Source organism: Lipophrys pholis, assembly GCF_963383615.2.
Source record: "Lipophrys pholis genome assembly, chromosome: 15".
Taxonomy (NCBI): domain Eukaryota; kingdom Metazoa; phylum Chordata; class Actinopteri; order Blenniiformes; family Blenniidae; genus Lipophrys; species Lipophrys pholis.
The window spans coordinates 15259901-15278248 of record NC_137642.1 but is presented as its reverse complement, the minus strand read 5'-3'; the positions used below and the strand labels follow the sequence as shown (position 1 = coordinate 15278248).

General features: G+C 40.0%; 1 protein-coding gene across 1 annotated transcript in view; it reads right to left on the bottom strand.

Moving 5' to 3' along the window:
- Positions 1-18348, bottom strand: part of eys (eyes shut homolog) — a gene marked incomplete at its 5' end in the record, with an annotated part of 173350 nt that overhangs the window by 11977 nt on the left and 143025 nt on the right. The window contains one exon of the mRNA XM_080481589.1: positions 5400-5572. Coding sequence (XP_080337715.1) covers positions 5400-5572 — 173 coding nt within the window. The remainder of the gene's footprint in view (positions 1-5399; positions 5573-18348) is intronic.

Here is an 18348-nt window from a genome sequence, read left to right as displayed (position 1 = left end):
GAGCGATACAAATAAAGCAAGTGAAGACTTCATAATTGTCACTGAGTGACAACTCCAGACCCGACACTTACCTCGAGGTAACCGTTAACAGTCAAGGACTCTTCCAAGGGCAGTGATGGTAGGTCTGAAAATGAAGCTAATTGATGCCTACAAAGCACAGGTAGACTATAAAAAGACACCAAAGCACCTCCAGCTTGTAATTTCCACTGTCTGAAATGTCATTAAGAAATGGCAGTTCAGGGAAACTGTGGACGTCGAGACAAAGTCCTGCCGAGCTAAAAAAAAAAAAAAACAACAAAACACCTTCAGATCAAACTGTATGTCTTTTGGGCACAAAGTGAAATAAGGCTGTAGCATAAGTGCAGGATAGTTGTAATTATGTGTAACATTATCACATAAGTCAGCACTTAAAGCACACCAAGACATATTGATATATGATGTGTTTTTTTTTTAAGAGAAGTTAAAGCCTATTAGCACCAGGTAGAAACATACTGTAATGATGCCAATAAGCACTTTGAAAGTGCAGAGGAAAGAGACAAACTCCAGTTATTTTCTTTAGTTTTAATGCTAAGAAGCATGAGGCAATTATTGAAATGTCCACATTTATTTGATAGTGCTTCACAAAACATAAACAAGTTGAGATGTTTAAGGAAAAAATAAGTTCAATTTCCAAAAATGTGCTATTTTATGATGCAAAATATAGTCATATCTCCAGAAACCCTGTCGTGTTTTTGCAATTAATTTTTTTTTCTCTCTTAATTTTTCTTTGCTTCTGAAAATGTAAGTGATGTAATGAGTTGAGCTTACGATTAATTTTTCAAGAAGATCATGTTGAAAGATGCAGCATGTATGTTTTCGTAAATACACACAGGGCCACATTAGACGTTAAGACTACACGGCTAAACGTAGCGGGTTTTTACTGCTCCATAACAGATCAGATTAAACAATACAACAGATTAGAAACTTAATCAAAGGTCACCAAAGGCCAAAATAGACACCTTGGTGGCCCGAATTTGGCCCGTGGGCCACATGTTTGACACCGCTGCTGTAAAGTGACGGCGGGCAAGGAATTTTCCGGAGGGATTGTGTGACTAACAATGGCTCTTTTGGAAGGATGAGTCAAAAGTTGAACTCATCTCTACTAAAAATGAAGCAGTATGTCAGGCGGTTCTAATAAGCGACCGTTCGCGTTCTGCATGAGTCAAGTTCTTTTATTTCTATGCATGTTTTGTCTGATTATGACGAGCGAAGCTGTATTCTTGAACGCAACGATCCGTTCTGTGACTGCATGTTAAGCACCCAGTGAAACAGGACTTAGACGTCCCCTTTGGTTTAAAAAAAAAAAACCTGCTGCATCTATGTATTTCATTAATTTATTTTTTACTATGTGTACAAACAATTGTGAGATAACACTTGTTAGCTCTCCTAATTTGTATTGTTTCTTGTTGACCTCCACAGGGGACAGTCAGGGACGTATAATGTGCAGGCCTGCTGGAATTAAAAAGAAGTAAAAAATAAATAAATAAAAGGCAGTTTTTTTGGAAACTGGACAGCATATATCAGCAGACCTTCAAGGATGAGAAGAAACACGCTGAGCACCTGAGCTTGAGGTCTCTTGGACATTGCTGTAGATCTGTCGGTATGCATGCAAGAGCATCTAAAAATACCCCAAGACATGAAGTGAGCTGCAAGAACGATCTCAGGAAATCAAGAATAGAAAGACTCTTAGCTGACTAAAAGCAACTACTCATTAACATTTGATGAACGGCTCATTTCTGTAACGTCTCGTTGTGGCAGACGTTAAAAGTCAACAGAAGATACAATTCCACTCGGGGCAGCCAAACGGTTGTACACGCCCCTAAAATGTAATCACTTTGTGTGTCGATTGGGAGATTATAAGAAAACAACAGTGAGTATTACTTTTTTCCTGCACACATTTCTCTACTTTTTTGTTCACTCAGACCTGCCGCTTCACACAGACGTCTCTAAAAGTTTTTTTAAAATTAAAACAACAATCGCAGCAACTGACTTCTTCATTTCCAAACAGGTTTAATATTTCGGAACTTGACAATGAGTTTGAGTGATGAACAATGCACTGTGTTATGGAGTGTGTCGAACGTGCAGGGTGTTGTTTTTTTACTGCTTGTTTCCTGTATTGATTCTGAATGTAAATCTTGAACAGAAGCTATCGGGCAGCTTGCGTACAAAGAATGGTCATTAATATTTCTGAGAGAAGTTATCTTAAATATTCATTAAACTTTCACGAACTTGACTCTCGAGGCACTTCACCATCACTTCCCTTCACTGCATTTCCTGCTTGTTCACAAAGCACCTTAACTATTAAAGTGCACATGGGAGCCAAGAAGAGAAAACATTACATTTATAAATAACATATAACTGTTTCATGCACCCTGGCAGAAAAAAATAAAAATAAAAAATGGTTGAAGCTTTTTTTTTTTCTTTCTTCTCTTCAGTAGAGGAAAAACAAATTCACAAGATCACCTTAGTAAAACTCTGACTATTTATCTAAGGGCACCATGTGAGGAAAAATAAAGTGCTGCAAGAACTAAAGTATTGGAAAAAGCTCCAGGATGTGGGGGGACCTCAAGAGTGATCAGTCTTAAGTCTGGCAGTATCTGACGTTATCAGGATTAAAATTCAAATGCCAACCATATACCTAATGTGAAAGTAGAAGGTTACATTCCTCTGTTTGGCATGTGGGCACTGAGATGCTGACAGAAACCGGAGCACGGCTCAGCGACTTATATGCCAAGCACCCTGCTGCTACTACAGGTCGGTTTATTCAAGCAAAACCTTTTGTTTCTGGGAACCACAAAGTGAAGCGTTCTTCTTTTTTGGAACTGCCGTTTGTGAAATAAGCAAATGAAATTCCACCCCATAAAAAAAAAATCGTTTTGGTTCAAATTTCTAAGACATTCTGTACCGACGAAGTGATACAGTCAATTTCAAACAAACCAAATTTGTCAAAGTATCTTTGAACAAACAAAATATCACCACCCACCCACATTTGACACGGTGAGTCGGCAAAGACTCGTCATCCAAGACGGTCAAACATCCCGTCTGGAATGACCATTTTATAACACAAGGTGGTGTTGTGAGTCACGTGAATGTTTTGACTCTCCTCTTTTTCGAACTTGGAGGAACAGTAAGTTCCACCAAGAACCAGTATAACAGAAAGCTGAAGGCATCCGTCACCACCCTGGAAACTTTCTTCACGTCGTCGACTTTCCAACTCTGTTAAAACAGCACTTTCTTGAAAACGAGATTGACAACAATACCGCTGGTGGATTCCGGAGTGCTGCTCCCCAACCCCAACAAAATACACATTTGCCACAATTTAGTAAACTGTCATCTGCGGTCAGCAGGAAGCATTCTTACGTCAGCTCGATACTGAGTGTTACTGCACTGATACACAACAAGACACCCAAAAGTGCTTGAATGTTTACACAGTGCTGCTCTGTGTGTGCATGTGAGCGTGGTTCATTACAAAGAAACACACCAACTGACATCCAAATGTTGCTAAACGAACATGAGACCTTTCTGAAATACAAATGGAAAAAAAAGACACCATTTCCAGCAGGTTGTTCTCATTCAAAAACAACCCGAACGGAGTTGTCATCAGCGTCGCTTCTTGCCACGGCACGCGGCTCTCCACTACTAAAAGGAATTGAGTTGATGCATTTGCCTACACTGATTTGTAAACGGCTCTCAGTTCTAAAGCTGGCTTTGTAGTGGGCAGCTTATAGTTTAAGGTTAGTGACAGTGTTAATTAGCCTGACGTGTTGCGGGTTGAGGGTTCAACTTTTATAGCCTTAATAATTGTTTGTCAAGTCAGCGTGTCCTTGCCCACATGCAGATTGATCTTGACCCTCGCTGGAGCTCCTCCGCCAGCAATTAGCAGTTTATTGATGCGCAGGTAATACCCGTTACAAAAGGAAGGCTACCAATGTGAGCTCATACTTCTTTCTGTTCCAGGAAATAGAAATATTTACCCTGGAAACAAAGACGGTGCTATGACTCTAATAGAGAAAGTCTCCCACACAGCTAATAAACTGTAAATACCAGTAAATGTCATATGTGAATATTATTAGAAGGTAATAATGTCTTTTATATTCAATTGATTTTAATAATAATACTCGATGTCATTACAGTAAGCAATTGCAATATAGTGAACACATCTTAGTCCGTTGCTTTTTTTCCCAGTAGCTGATGCTGCATGTGTTGCTTTCAGCTGTGTGTAGGAGTATTTTCTCTGTTTATTAAAAACATGTAGCAAGACCTCTAGGTACGTGATCAAAGTGGGACAGCGCACATTTTCACAGTGCGTGTGAGAACAATAATTGTATTATTTTCTATTCTGAAAGGAGATAAGAAAATCACATCTACTGGCAGATAATACTGCACACATTGTGTTCCGACCAGTTCGCTGTTATATAGTAGTGTATAATATAGCGTATTTGCCTGAATGCCACCTGTCACTTTCCCTACGGCTTGGAAAATATGTTGAAATTCAGATCATCCACAGTTAACAATAAATGGCAGTAGTTTAGACCTTGTGCTTTACATAATTAATGAAGCAGTTACCTCTCAATTAAACCGAGAAAATGTCTCAGAATATGTGAAACTTAGATGCATCTAAACGTTCTGTGTTAAACAAATTATAATACATTGTGACAAATCAAAGCATTAGGGAAGCGAAACTCTTGAACTCGCCCTTGAATAATGCGACGCCAGTGAGTCCTCATTTGGCCATGATAAATGTCTGCAGAAAATGTAATGGCAATAATCTGAAATATTCATTCGAATGTCTTGATGTGGGCGGACACTTGAAACACCTGTTTTCATCTTTCAGCAGTCCGTCGTTTTGATGAATATTTTAATTTGACTGTTCAATAATGGTCAAAATTGTCATTAATCTTGCGGATATTCAGCACTTAATGACCTTAAATCAAATCCTTTATAAAGCTAGGTTGTCTGACAGAAGGGGAAGACGTAATTGTGTTAAACAGTAAGCTGGTTAAAATTGTGGGGTAACACTCTACTTAGTTAAAGTAATGAGAAGAAAAATAAAGAAATAAAGAGCTGGAATTATGGTTGTTGAGAAATAAGACATTATAAACTTAAAGTAGCTTCTTTTTTTTTTTTTTTAGGAGATTCAGCAACTTTCTCTCTGACGATCGGACTACATTGCTGGAGGAAGGAGTTTCTGCTTTTTCAGCAGAATTTAGTTCCATTAATCCCCTTATTTAACAACAGGCTCCAATTTTACCAGCTGCCCAAGGCTCTCATTCACCAACTGTTTGCAGATCAGTCCCTCAATACGGCTGATAAACCTGCGCTGCGCTGTTCGGTGTCTACTAACGCTTTGCAACACTTACGTTGGTCACAGAGCAGACCCTGTCTTCCGTAGGGGCAGAGGCAAACGGCCTCCAGTGGCGACTTGGGGATGCAGGTGGCTCCGTGGCTGCAGGGGTTGCGCTCACAGGCGGTGAGCTGGCAGAGTCGGCCCGTGTAAAGCGGCGGACACTCGCAGAACCAGTCCTCAGAATCACTACAGGAGTACAGACACACGCAGGAGAAAGACATCAGGTCAAACTTGAAAACGGACCAAGGCAAGTCAGGGCAAACATGTACTGTGGCCAGCAGGACAAACGGGGGAGGGGAGTGCGGATAAAACAAGCCTGAAATACATTATTTGAGAAGATGTCGGCACTAAATGTGTCCAGCCTGATGGAATACTTTGTGATAGATGAGATCTGCTGAACATAATATGAGTGACTGAACTGATAGCAGTGGGGAAAATATGAATCCTGTTATAGATTTTCTCATCTTGGTCGCTGCAGCAGAGACAGATGTTACTTCACATGTCTTTTGGTGAAGATAAACTTGCATACCCTGCCTGCAAAATAACAGTAGAAAGGGGAATGATTAGTTGTATGTCAGAAAACTCACAATCAGAACTCGCACTCCATTTGAGACGTCTTATTTCTACAATCATTATTCATGCTGTTCCTGTCTTGGCAAGAGGAAGATGGTGATCCAGCATGCAAAGTGATATCCAGACAGGGTCTTCATGAAATTCTCTAAGATGTGCAAAACACTGTAAGGTATAATATCAGATAGGGGAGACATTGGTAGGGATACAGCTCTATAAATTAATAATGTGTTTGGAGCAGCAGCACTGCAGGATGCATTTTGCTTCTTGAGAAAATAGCTTCAAGAAATAAAATATTTACATTCTGTCACCGTCGTGGAACATGCTTATTTATGACTGCATTGAAATACCAAAAGATGCGACGCCGTGCAGAAATTTCTCTTACACTCCAGCCTGGCTGATTTGAAGGCATTTTCAGGCTCAATGATGTGCAGCTGCACAGCGACGCTGCCATTTGTGACCACTATTTTTAAAAATAACAGGCAAAGACTGAAAATGTCATGTACTGAACCGAACAGGCATTGTTATTCCTTATAGTCTCTGACAATCTGCAAGAGGTAGAATCAAATATTTAATGGCGCTGCACCTCCTGGTGCGGTCTCGTTGATTCAGTGCTTTGAGTGCTGCTAATTTGTCCCTTGCACTGTCACTTAGTGTTTGTGTTTGAATGGCGGCGGCACACAATTTAAGATTTTCCTCCAGTCGCTCCGGTTTTCAAACGGCAGTCAAAACACACACCGGTGCGCGAAGACGCATGTGACAAAGTTTGCCTTTATGCGTTCACTAGAACAGGTTGGGACGGTTTACTGCACAAATCTGAAGATGAAAAAGTGCAGAAAGAAGATTTTTTTTAGACACGTCTCTCTATTTATGCACATCAACAGTTACAACCGCCGCAAAAAACAAAGACATTTATGCATAACTGCCACGTTGTAATTTCCTTTAATAGGGGAGAAACGAATTCCAAGACAGCTTGGCACTAAATTGAAATGTCTCTACTATGTATCTAGGAGCGTCTTGCATAAGTCGGCTGGTAGTTTTGACTCTTATTGTTGTGCATTGTGTCTTAAATTTGCCAGTTCAGTTTATGTGATTTCACTTCCCACAGTCTTTAGTGACGGAACCCTCACAATTTCTTATGACCAGTAGGTTACCTCAGTTAATGGTGAAGGGGTCTTAGGGTCGACACAGCAACTTCCTCTCAACCTCTCTGGTCGCACCGCCTTTTCTTCCATTCTCCTTCTCTATTTGTTGTACCGTGTCTGTCCATTGCCCCTATCCTTTTATGGGTAGTAAATAAGTAACTGCAGGTGTTAAATTTATAGTCTTTTGTTATGTCCGTCCATCTTGACAAGTATATGTCTGTATTGTTCACAGCCGCACTGTTTTACCCTCTGTCGCTCTCCTCATTATTAGACACACACACAACCAATGATCATTTTGTGTTCTGAGATATAATTTTAAGAAGATGTGAAAGCTCCCCATTTCCAAACATCCTTTAGTACATCTAGTGACAGATTTAAGCTCTCGCCAATAGATTTCAGAAAGATTTAGTCCATTTTTAAAGTCCATCTTTTCAGTTTCAATTGCTCGTTTGTACCGCAGGACGTGCACTTTGGGTCATTGTCCTGCTGAAAGACCCAGACCTTCACCTCAAAACCGGTTTTCTCACATATTTTCATTTAAAATGCCTCAGTGATGTTTTCATCATTCCGTTCTTACATTCAGTGCCTCCACTACCACAGGCGGCAAAGCAGCCCCTCAGCGTGAGAGCAGGTCAGCCATGTTTTACAATAGGCAGGGGGTGCTTTTCCTAGTGGGCTTCATTTCGTCACTGAAAAACAAACTAGTGGACTTCGTTCCCACAAAGTTTTACTTTGGTCCGTGTTAGATTTTCTCTCAGAACACACTTTCTTTCAGAAGTGGCGTCCTCTGTCTGGTTTAGTGTGCGGCGTACGCTACGAATTGGAACACAGCTCCGGGTCAGCCTGAAGCTCTTTAGATATCCTGTGTGCTGTTTGTTTACCCGGTCCACACCAACCTTTGCAGACTTTTTATCACTGAATTTCTGAAAAGGGATTACAAGATGTTTTTGTGATGCAGCCTCTGGAGTAGTAGACTTTTTTGATAATAGCATTTGTGATGCTCTCAGACAGTTCTCCTCTTTTCATCAATGTGAAAAAGAAAATAAACACTTTTTTATACCGTTGAGCCGCCATTCACCGAGTAATTTATGCGAGCATTAAAAGTTAAGAACAATTTATTTGTTCTCTTGAATACCACGAATGTCTGTAGATCTCTATTCCAATGAATGAAATGCATTTTGTTTTTGTTCAACAACTTTTTTCTTTTTAATCTAAACTTAAAAAAAAAAAATAAATAAAAACGTTTGAATTATGCTGAAGATGAAGATGCCCCATGAAATCCAAGGTTATACTGTATGTACTGGGAAAATAACTCTTAACTCTCACAAACTGCTTGATTTAAAATTAGTTAGTAGCCATTTATAGAAAATAAAAAGTAACCTGGTCACTACTTTTGATCATCTCTCAGACTGCTCATCCTGTGCACACGCTGTAGTTGCATTACCGCAGAGTGGCAGAGACACTGAGATGAGCTGTCAGAAGCCGTGTGGGTCGGCCCGACGACGGACTCACTCATTATGTTCAGCTGAAGTTACAATGTCGTGTCAGCTTCTCCCAGACGTGCTCCAGAAGTGTCTGAGATCTTTCTTCACCTTTGACCAACCCTCAGAAACAAAACTCACAAATAACACCCGGGTGATAAATAGGATCCATAGTAGATGAATATATTGGCAACCTCAAGACGGATTCACATAAACTCTGAGCCTTGTGGTCTGAAAAGACTCAAGACTAAAGAAATATTGCAAAAATAGTATTTTTTGACCAAAGCGACTGGTAAGTGCTGCCTTTTCTTTTTGATATATCACACTCAAATCAATTTGATTTTATTGGACAGTTAAGATGTGCTGACTAAGACCTTTGTGCCATTGAGGGCATTAGTCTTCTCTCTCTGGCCAGAAGCTGGCTCATCTTACAGCCCACACCCTTTTCATCCCCCCCAGCAGGCTCCGTTCGACCTGGCATATGCTCGTCTCGCAGTTACCCCGTGCAGCAGCAAGCTGGGTAACATGGCCTTGAACTAGCCCTGCGGTATGTTTGTGCGCCGTGTTTAACTCCAGGGAAGTGGTGAGACACACGCTGCAGGTTACAAAATGGATGTGGATGTTAGGGTACCTGACTCGAACCAATATTCACCTACACGATCAATACAGTAAATGCTACAGTGCAATATCTTTAAAGTTGCTGACCGATCAGTTCAGGATAAATGCGAGGTTGATTCTCCAACTAAAAAAACTGTTAAATTGAGACAAACGCTTTGGCCAACGCAAATACTAATAGTTGTCACATGGAGAAGAACAGAGCGAGAGCGGGAGAGAGAGAGAGAGACAGCGGCTCCGAAGCTGTTTTCATCCATGAGAAACAACCAACTAGTTCACGGAAACCTTCCCAGTTCACAGTAGTTACGTTTTATGATGGCAATCGGTTGCTAGGAGACAAAAGGGGTGTTGCTGCAGTGACACAGCACTTCAGGACAGGTTATTTCCAGAAATGATCACTTTTTTTTTTTTTTTTCTCTGCCATGCAAACCGTTTTTTTCGAGTGAGAACTAACTTTGGATCCTCAATGAACAACTCCGATCCACGCTGGTATGAAAGAAACAATCAAGCTCCCAACCCAAACTACAATCAAGCAAATAATGACATCTCTACTGAACATCGGAATGAAGAGAGAAAAAGATTCGACGTAGATCGGCGGGGAGTGGGTGGATATTTCCGTCTTGAAAAAAAGGTGAAGTGCAGATGGAGCTTGGGGAAAGAACGTGGCTAAAAACACTTGAGTTTTAATTGGCCTAATCAAAAACGTGATGTGTGGGGTGACAAAAGGTTATTTTAATTTGCCTGAGGCAATCACTTTGATTACAAAATTGTAGTAATGTTTGCAGACTCATTTGAATATGTTAATCACCAATGCATAAAGTCGGTACCTGCCATATCTCGTGCCATTCAAAACAGCACACACACACACACACACACACACACACACACACACACACACACACACACACACACACACATTGTGAATTATTAAAGACAACATACATTTTTAATCTATTAAGTACCAGATAAAATGATGAATAATTGAGCGGTTAGCTTATGATATCCCTGTCAGTTAAAACAATAAGCTCTGCGGCCACATGCATTCCTCAGATTTCATTCCGTACGCGTTATTTACACAGCGCGTCGTTTCAAGTGCTCGTTGGTATGCAAATGCACTTCCACAGTGCAGCACTGATGAGGCTCTACTTGCCATGACGTCTTCAGTTCTCTGGATGAAAGCGTTTAGCCCACTTCATCCTTTGTTACAAAAAATAAATAAATAAATAATAAAAAAAAAAGACCACTGGGTTGCAGCAGATATTATTTATAGAAAAGCTTTGCTGCTGAACCACCATTTGCTTTTCAGTATTGTAAAGTGCCAATTGGAAACCGCTAAACTCCAGACACAATGATTCTTGGTGGATGGGAGGGGAAATCTATTGGAGGAAGACGAGTCTCTCACTCAATTATTTTCCATTTGCATTTTATTATGAGCACAGGGATGAAGTGGAATTTACACACGCGTTCACCTGACGCACCCCGGCTCCTGTTTGAGCAGGCGCTCGTTCGATATTTCCCTGACCTCTTTCTGGCGCCCTCGCAAACAACTCATTGGTGGTGAGGAAGGGTGATGTCTGTTAAGTCTCCATCACAGAGTCTTTTGAAACAGAGTGCCACAGAAACGCATACAAAGACGACGCTTGAAATAAAATCCTTATAGAAAGGAGGTATAAAGCATGAGGGAACCTTTTCTCAAGGGATCAGAAAATATTTCTACAGTCCAACCTAGAACACACTGCACTCTGCAGAAAGCGGTGCTTTCCACTAACACTTTTTAAACTATATTCCCATGTTCAAACTCAACACTTTAAAAAAAAAAAAAAAAATGCAGGGGTATTTATTTAAGTTTTATATGCCTAAACTCCTGGTACACTTTCTGAAAAGGAGAAAAAAAAAAAAAAAAGCCTGAGAATGACTCAAAGTATTTTTTTTTTTAATGAACTGAATGCACAGCCTCCAAAGCCTCAGAAATAAAGTTCTGTTACAATAATTTGGCAATTCTTGACATTGCTGTATTTTCCACAAGCTGTTAACTCTTTAACCGGAGATTACATGTTGAATATTCATTATTACTGTGGCAGAGTCTTTTATCTTTTCTCCTCTGTCCTCATTACTGATGAATGTGTGCACTTTTAAGAGAAATATACATTGCATCAGTTTGTGTATGTGTGTGTTTTTTTTTTTTTAATCTCAGGTCTATGGGCACAGTTTTCATTTACCATATTGATCTGTGCCAAATAACTGTCAAATGTGATGATCAGAGTATTTTCACATTAAATGATCTCCTTTCACATGACCTTACGGGAAAACAATCCAAACGCTGTTTAATGTCTGTTAACTCCTGTTGTACTCGAGTATATGTCCTGAATCCACATTTGGATAAACCTTTTCCTGCATTTTGCAGGTCTGAAGGAGCAGCTCCAGTTTCAGATATCGTGGGTGTGTGTAACATACGCTACTACTTACCTACTTTAACCAGGAATATGTAAACATGTAAACCTAAAGAACCAGAAATTCCTCCCGACATCCTCTTCATGAGGCCTCTGAATCAAAGCTCCTGAAAGCGATGCAATTTAGTGTCAAATGGGCAACACGTATACATTCTGAACAATAAATAGTCAATGACATGGTAATGGTGGCATTTACTTCCACCCTGTCATGCCATAAAGCCAATCAGATAAGGCGGTCCCGTTCAAGGGTTTCCATTTATCGTAGAAATGAGATCCAAGCAAACCGTGTGAAGTTGGTCTGTGTGCCACATTTGTTCATGTTGTTGTATGGGTTGTCACGGTGACACATACGAGGAGCTCAGTGAACAAACTCGGGGAGGCTTAGTAAACAAAGTGAAAGTGAGAATTTAAAAATGCTTGGAAAGAAAGTACAAAACAAGCCTCAAGTGAAAAATTGTTTGTCCTTGATGAATATATATTTATGTATAGTGTCGGTGTGTGTGTGTATGTGATGCATGCATTATGTATTTGCCTTTGTTGAGATGTTTAAAGGCTCATTATGGAGCAGACTCCCCTATCTGGAGATCACAATGTTTGCTGCAAATGCCACCTGCTGAGTTGGCTTTATGAACATCTGGCTACACACATACACATGACATATTTATTTGATTTCTTGCAGTCTTTGACTGGTGTTTGCTGTGATTGCGTTCATGCTTTATTTAATCCGTTTTTCTAATTCAGGACTTCTATCTGATTCCAGCCCTTAAAATGCACAACAATAAAATACATTAGATCTGTGGACAGAAGCTGCACTGTACATATTACTACAGGTGTAAAGGCTTGTGTATTAAATTTCATTATTTACTTTTGATCACTAATACAGCACATGTACTGATGTAGTTTAACTATTCTTATGATATAATAGTTTCCCAACATTATAGAGCAGTATGAATGTGCCGGTAGGTTGTGGTTTTCTGTGGCGTTTTGCAAATTACTGAGGATTAAACATCTAATTGCATTTACCTGTTAGTTTGTCTAAAAGCTACTGAAGTAATTACAGATTATTGGGTGAAAAAAAAAATCATTGAATACTGCAGATAAAAGCTAATGTTAATGTCACAGGAGGTGACAGATTATTATTTATAGTGCTCGCAGAATAACCAAGTAAGTTGGATAATTGAGGCACTTCTCTGGTAAACAGCAGTTTAGTGAACTTGCAACACGTTTTAAGACAACAGCTTAAGACTAATGCTGAAGATAACAAAGGTCTCACGGGCAGGATAAGGACACAGCAGAGACAACAAAAGTAACAACTAACAGGCTCACTTAAACCTCAGTGATCGGGACGGTAAATACAATGCTGAAATAGTATTCGACAATATTAGAACTATTACATTACTGCCAAAAAGTAGCGGCATTAGTATAAATTTGAAATGTGAAAATTAGATCCCGAGCGCAAGACAACTCAAGGAAAAGTTGTCTGCTTTTCTTCACGAGTACCGAAGCCGTATCACTTCAACTATGGCCCCATTTCTGAGGATCGTTGTCTTATTGGAAACATTTTCACACTCAAACGAACGCGGTGAAAGGTTTTCCCAAGATGCCATTAATCCAACGAGAAGCGAGGCCTCATCGCTGAGGCTGTTTTGTCTTAAATGAAACATAAGACACATAAATATGTAAAAAACCACGTTTGGGTAAGTTGTCTATCAGTCACATCCTCACAGTCTCTGCTGTCGGGCTCCTGAAGTGATGAGAATCATTTTCTCTGACAGTTAGCAGTTTTTTAAGACCGTCTTTTCAAGCTCCTCATCCGTGACAGCCGTAATTCTTGGCTGTATGGCAGATTTTCTCCCCCCTTCACTCCTGCAGTAAAGATGTTATGTCCTCCGCAGCACGGGCCTTCAAGAAACTCCTCCGGGCCAAAACTGGGCTAACCAAGAATTTTCATTGCTGACTGACTCTGAGAGACATGTGGGAAACAGAATCCAACGCACCCACTGACCTCGTAACATTCAGCCCTGACATTTTGATGATTTCCACTGATAAACGACCTCTGACGTTATGGACACATAAAGGAGCAAGCATTAAAAATCCTAATGCCACTTTGAAGAGAAATAAACCATCTTATAGTATTAGATTTTTGAGACATTTATATTAAATCACAAAAAAAAAAAAAAGGGGCAAAATCTTTGCTAAAGACAAAACTGTAGTCAAACAAAACTTAGTAAGTCTTCAAAGATAATCTTTTGTGAGAGTTACATCCTCAATAAGAAATTAGCTGCAGAATTGACTGCTAAAGACGGTATTGCTAAGAAAAATATCACTTAAATGTTATTTACATCTTGGTTCGTGTGTTTATACTCTTTATGGTGAATACTGGCCTACTGCTCTATACATATCTAATCAGCTATGCCAGGGGTGACATACATAAAGTCCATGGGCCAAATCTGGCCCGCAAGAGGCTCCAAGCTGGCCCCCCTTAAGACCAAATAAATTTTGAGTCGCGGGCACAAAACAACACCGAGACCCCGAGATCACAATGAGGAAACTCATGAGCTGAACTCAAAGTCCTAAGACTGTTTCTATGCACACAAATGGTCCATTTCTCCCAAATATTGTTAACAAATGTGTTTAAATCTGTGTTAGTGAGCGCTTCTCCTTTGCTGAGATAATCCATCCACACCACAGGTATGGCGTATCAAGGTGCTGATTAAACAGCAGGATTATTGCACAGCTGTGACATATGACTTAGGCGCGTCACAATAAAAGGACTCTCTAAGATGCAATATCCTTTTCTTTTGAAAGTCATGGTGTCCAATTCCAATGAAGAAATAAATATATACAGGTGTGATTCTGGTGTCTCTCTTTATATTGAGGCATGTACAGCTTGTTCACATTTCAATAATTTATGTAATTATTGCCAGTTACTTCCAAGTATGCCAAGGTTACACTGAGGCTCATTTTAAAATAAGGGAATGTCGACATGCATAAAAATAACTTTAGATATAAATTAATTTGGCCAAAATAAAACCCCACTCTCGCAGTTGTTGTGAATCGGCTCGTCCTCCAAAATTCAAAGACACAAATGCAATAAACTCTGTAATGAGCATGTTTTCACAGGAAATATTCTTCAGGGAGCAAAACCGGCACACAGGATGATAGCGGTGTTTGCTTCTCACGCTGCATTAAAATAATTGTTTCTCGGACCTTGAGTTATTTTAAAGGTACTTTGGAACAAGTGGAACTGGAACTCTGATTAAGATGAAATTGGTTTCGCTTTCTTTGTGAGGAAGCAATGCTTGCAGGCGGTGGAGTGGAGGATTCAATGCTAAGTGGAGGATCGTGTGCCACTGAAGCAGGACCATCATGGAGTGAACAAGGAGGCATCTCCACTGAAGTCAATTAGCAAAGAGGGGAAGAAATAAAAAGGAATCCATAAAAATTCAGCAGTGTGAATTATACTGCAGTTCCGTCCTCTACAATAACACAGTGACTCTTTTTATAGTAACTGTCATTCTGTTTTCTTTTAACTCAATGAGAAGATCACAAAAAGATCATGTTTGGAGGAAAATACTCCAGCAGCTGTGATCAGTGATTTCATAGCAACGATAAATGAACACCACTTTTATGAGAATGGTGTCCCTCCATATGACACATCCACTCACAGTTATTATGCAACTGTGACTCAGCTTTTTAGTCTTCAACTCTTTTAGTTTTTAGCTTTATGGTCCACCAATTCAGTGTTTCAGGTCACTCTCATCAGCACATATCAATAGTACGCCTACAACGTTGCAATGAAACCAAAACATTTTGGGGAAAATAGGATTTCATGACGTTTCAACCGTGAGTATGAAGCTGCTGACAGAAGCTTGTTCGATTGAGACACCGACATAAAGAAGAGACGGCTTGTTCAGCTCCATCCAAAGGTGATAATATACATATACGCACACTCACACGTACACGCAATATGTTGTACACCCACTGAACACATGCAGTAATATGGTAACGCTGTATATATATATGTATTTCTATATTCATATACTTTTTAGCTTTATTGTTTCATTTATTCATTTATTTATTTAAAAGGGACAATTTAAACATAAAGTTTGCCATTTGATGCATCGTACCAGATTTAGCCAGAGGCTAATTCGCATCTGCAGTCCAGTTGCAAGTAAAAGACAATCCAGACATAACAAAGACATTAACAGGACGATGTTTAACACACAGAGAGACGCATACCAAGACATGAAACAACACTAAAAAATAAAATTACCCCGACTTATCCCTGTCCGCCCCTCCCATTTCAACCAGACAAGAAAACATTAAAAATACCAAAATAAGGGCAGTTCTGGACCAAAGAGAAACATCGGCTTTGATCAGTGAGTGCAGTGCTGACGACCATTAACCTGTATTATAATTTTACACTAACGTACTACAACGGTGCTTCTCTAATGTATAAATTTACTGATGAGATAATTGAACTAATGCTATCCTTGTGGAAGAAAATCATGCCCCAATCACAATTTTTAGTTCGCGCCATCGCTCCATCGCTCCATCCATCCATCCATAGTATTTCATTCAGAATAAGGGGCCTTAAGTGAAAATGTCAGGTGAGCCTGGAGGACCTCTCTCTGTGGAGATCACATGTTCTTCCTATGTGCATATGGATTAGGAGTGTGTGTTACATTATCTCTGGGGATCTTTACTGGATGTGACCGTCAGTTGGGTAAAGAAATATTGAAAATTGAATAGATGGAAAAAAAATATTTCTCATACTGAGCCGGCTGCAGGCAATTTCCTCGCTTTCTAGCTCCCTCCCCAACACCCTGCAGCATGGTGCTGCCACCTGCTCCTACAAAAGGTTCACTACATGCCCAGACAGAGGCTCGCAGACGATGGCGTCAGCATCAGCACCCCCGAAGGACATTCACAGTCGGGACGCTGAGGATGCAGGTGCCAGTCACGTCACGATGCACCTGCTGCAAGTGGCAACAAGTACATCTGCACATCTGTATGTAGAGTACACACCAAGGCTCACGTAGTATTTCAAATCAGAGATGATGACACGTTACATCAACTGATTATATAAGTGCAGGTTGGTCTTCATGTTCCCATCTGATAAAATGTTTTCGGTTTGATTTGTTTGGCACGAAGTGGTACATGCATGTGTGTGTGTGTGTGGTCATGATTTGTAGTGTTTACATTATGATGTAATGTCATCCATCCGTGCGACTCACAAGTAAGATTTCTAAGTAACAAATACAAAGCATCACAGAGCTTGCATCGATTGATCTAAAGACAGTTTTAGCGTGCCGGATGTCTGGCTATTCACATCCCTGACGGATAAATAAAAATGTATCACCAGCAAACCACAAGCCATTGTCCTTTCTGGCTCGATATCGATATATTTGGACACACCTAAATGAGCAGAAAAGGAGACAAAAACAGGGACAGCGCCAAGATCACCCCAAGTGAACCCCTGATAAAAATCTTATCCATCCTATTATGCTGTTATAGTGCAGTCCAGGGCCAATAACACAATGAAGAGAGCTCTATGAACTCCTCATGACCCTCACATGCTGTGTAGTGAAAGAGGACACAGCAATAACGCATATTCATCACATAGATAATTGCAAGGCGCACTCTGTCGCACATGACAGGCCAATGTGACCACAATGGCACTGGCTCTTAATTGGTATTCTTAGGACTATTCATATTCCAATATTCGTGGTGCCCTTTTTCATTTCCTGTTTAATAAATGCAACTGTTAATTGAAAGTGTCATAACACAATGAAGAAGACATTTCGGGCAGCTCTTTTCTGGACTACATGGGGTGAAAGAGGATGCGTGGTTACCGCACACTTAAAAAGAGACAAAATCGCTGGTAAGTGAGGTGTGATGGCAGCCTGATGAGCAACGGTAGATCTAGATAAAGGAGGTGACGTGCCATGTTTGGCCCTGAACGGCAGACTGGACATTCACTCTGGAGTGAAAATACTGTCAAATTTACAGGCTTAATTGAGAATCAACTTTTTATATAGGCTTAAGGATATGTGTTTCTCTTCTTCCTTGAGTAAATAAATAGTCTAGTGATTTAAAGCGGCGACACATGGAAGATGTTTTAGCATTGTGTGTAGCAATTACCATTGTAAAGCATTTTGCCAGTCATTTTTAGCTGGCTATAAATTATTAAGGTCGCTTCAAAATTCCTTTGATTATTGCCTTTATTATTATCAGAAGTTTTTAAAATGCATTACATTGTTGGTAAATATAACATTATTGGCAATTACACATGAAACATATGGCAGATTAACCAACACAGACAATTTACCCCTTCAAATGATGCTGTAAACTCAAATCAAACAGGTCTGGGACAACATTCACATGCGACGATGTTTCAAATGATTCCAATATTCACTTTCATTCATTCTGTATTGCTGGCATTCGAAACCTCAGAGGGAACAATGTGTCTCTTCAGCTGCTAAATGTTCTACTCTGCTCACCTGCTGGCTGCGACTGTTGCCTGTGAAGTGTTTAACAAGTCATTTGGTCTTTTCAGCTGTGAAACAGCTACCCAGGGTCTCGCTAATCAACTGCTCATAACGACAATTCTTCATGTGAAATGTAGATATGGACAACTCCATGGATTTAGATGCTGGTTTGATAAAGCAGGGAGTCGAAATGACATTTACAAGGTA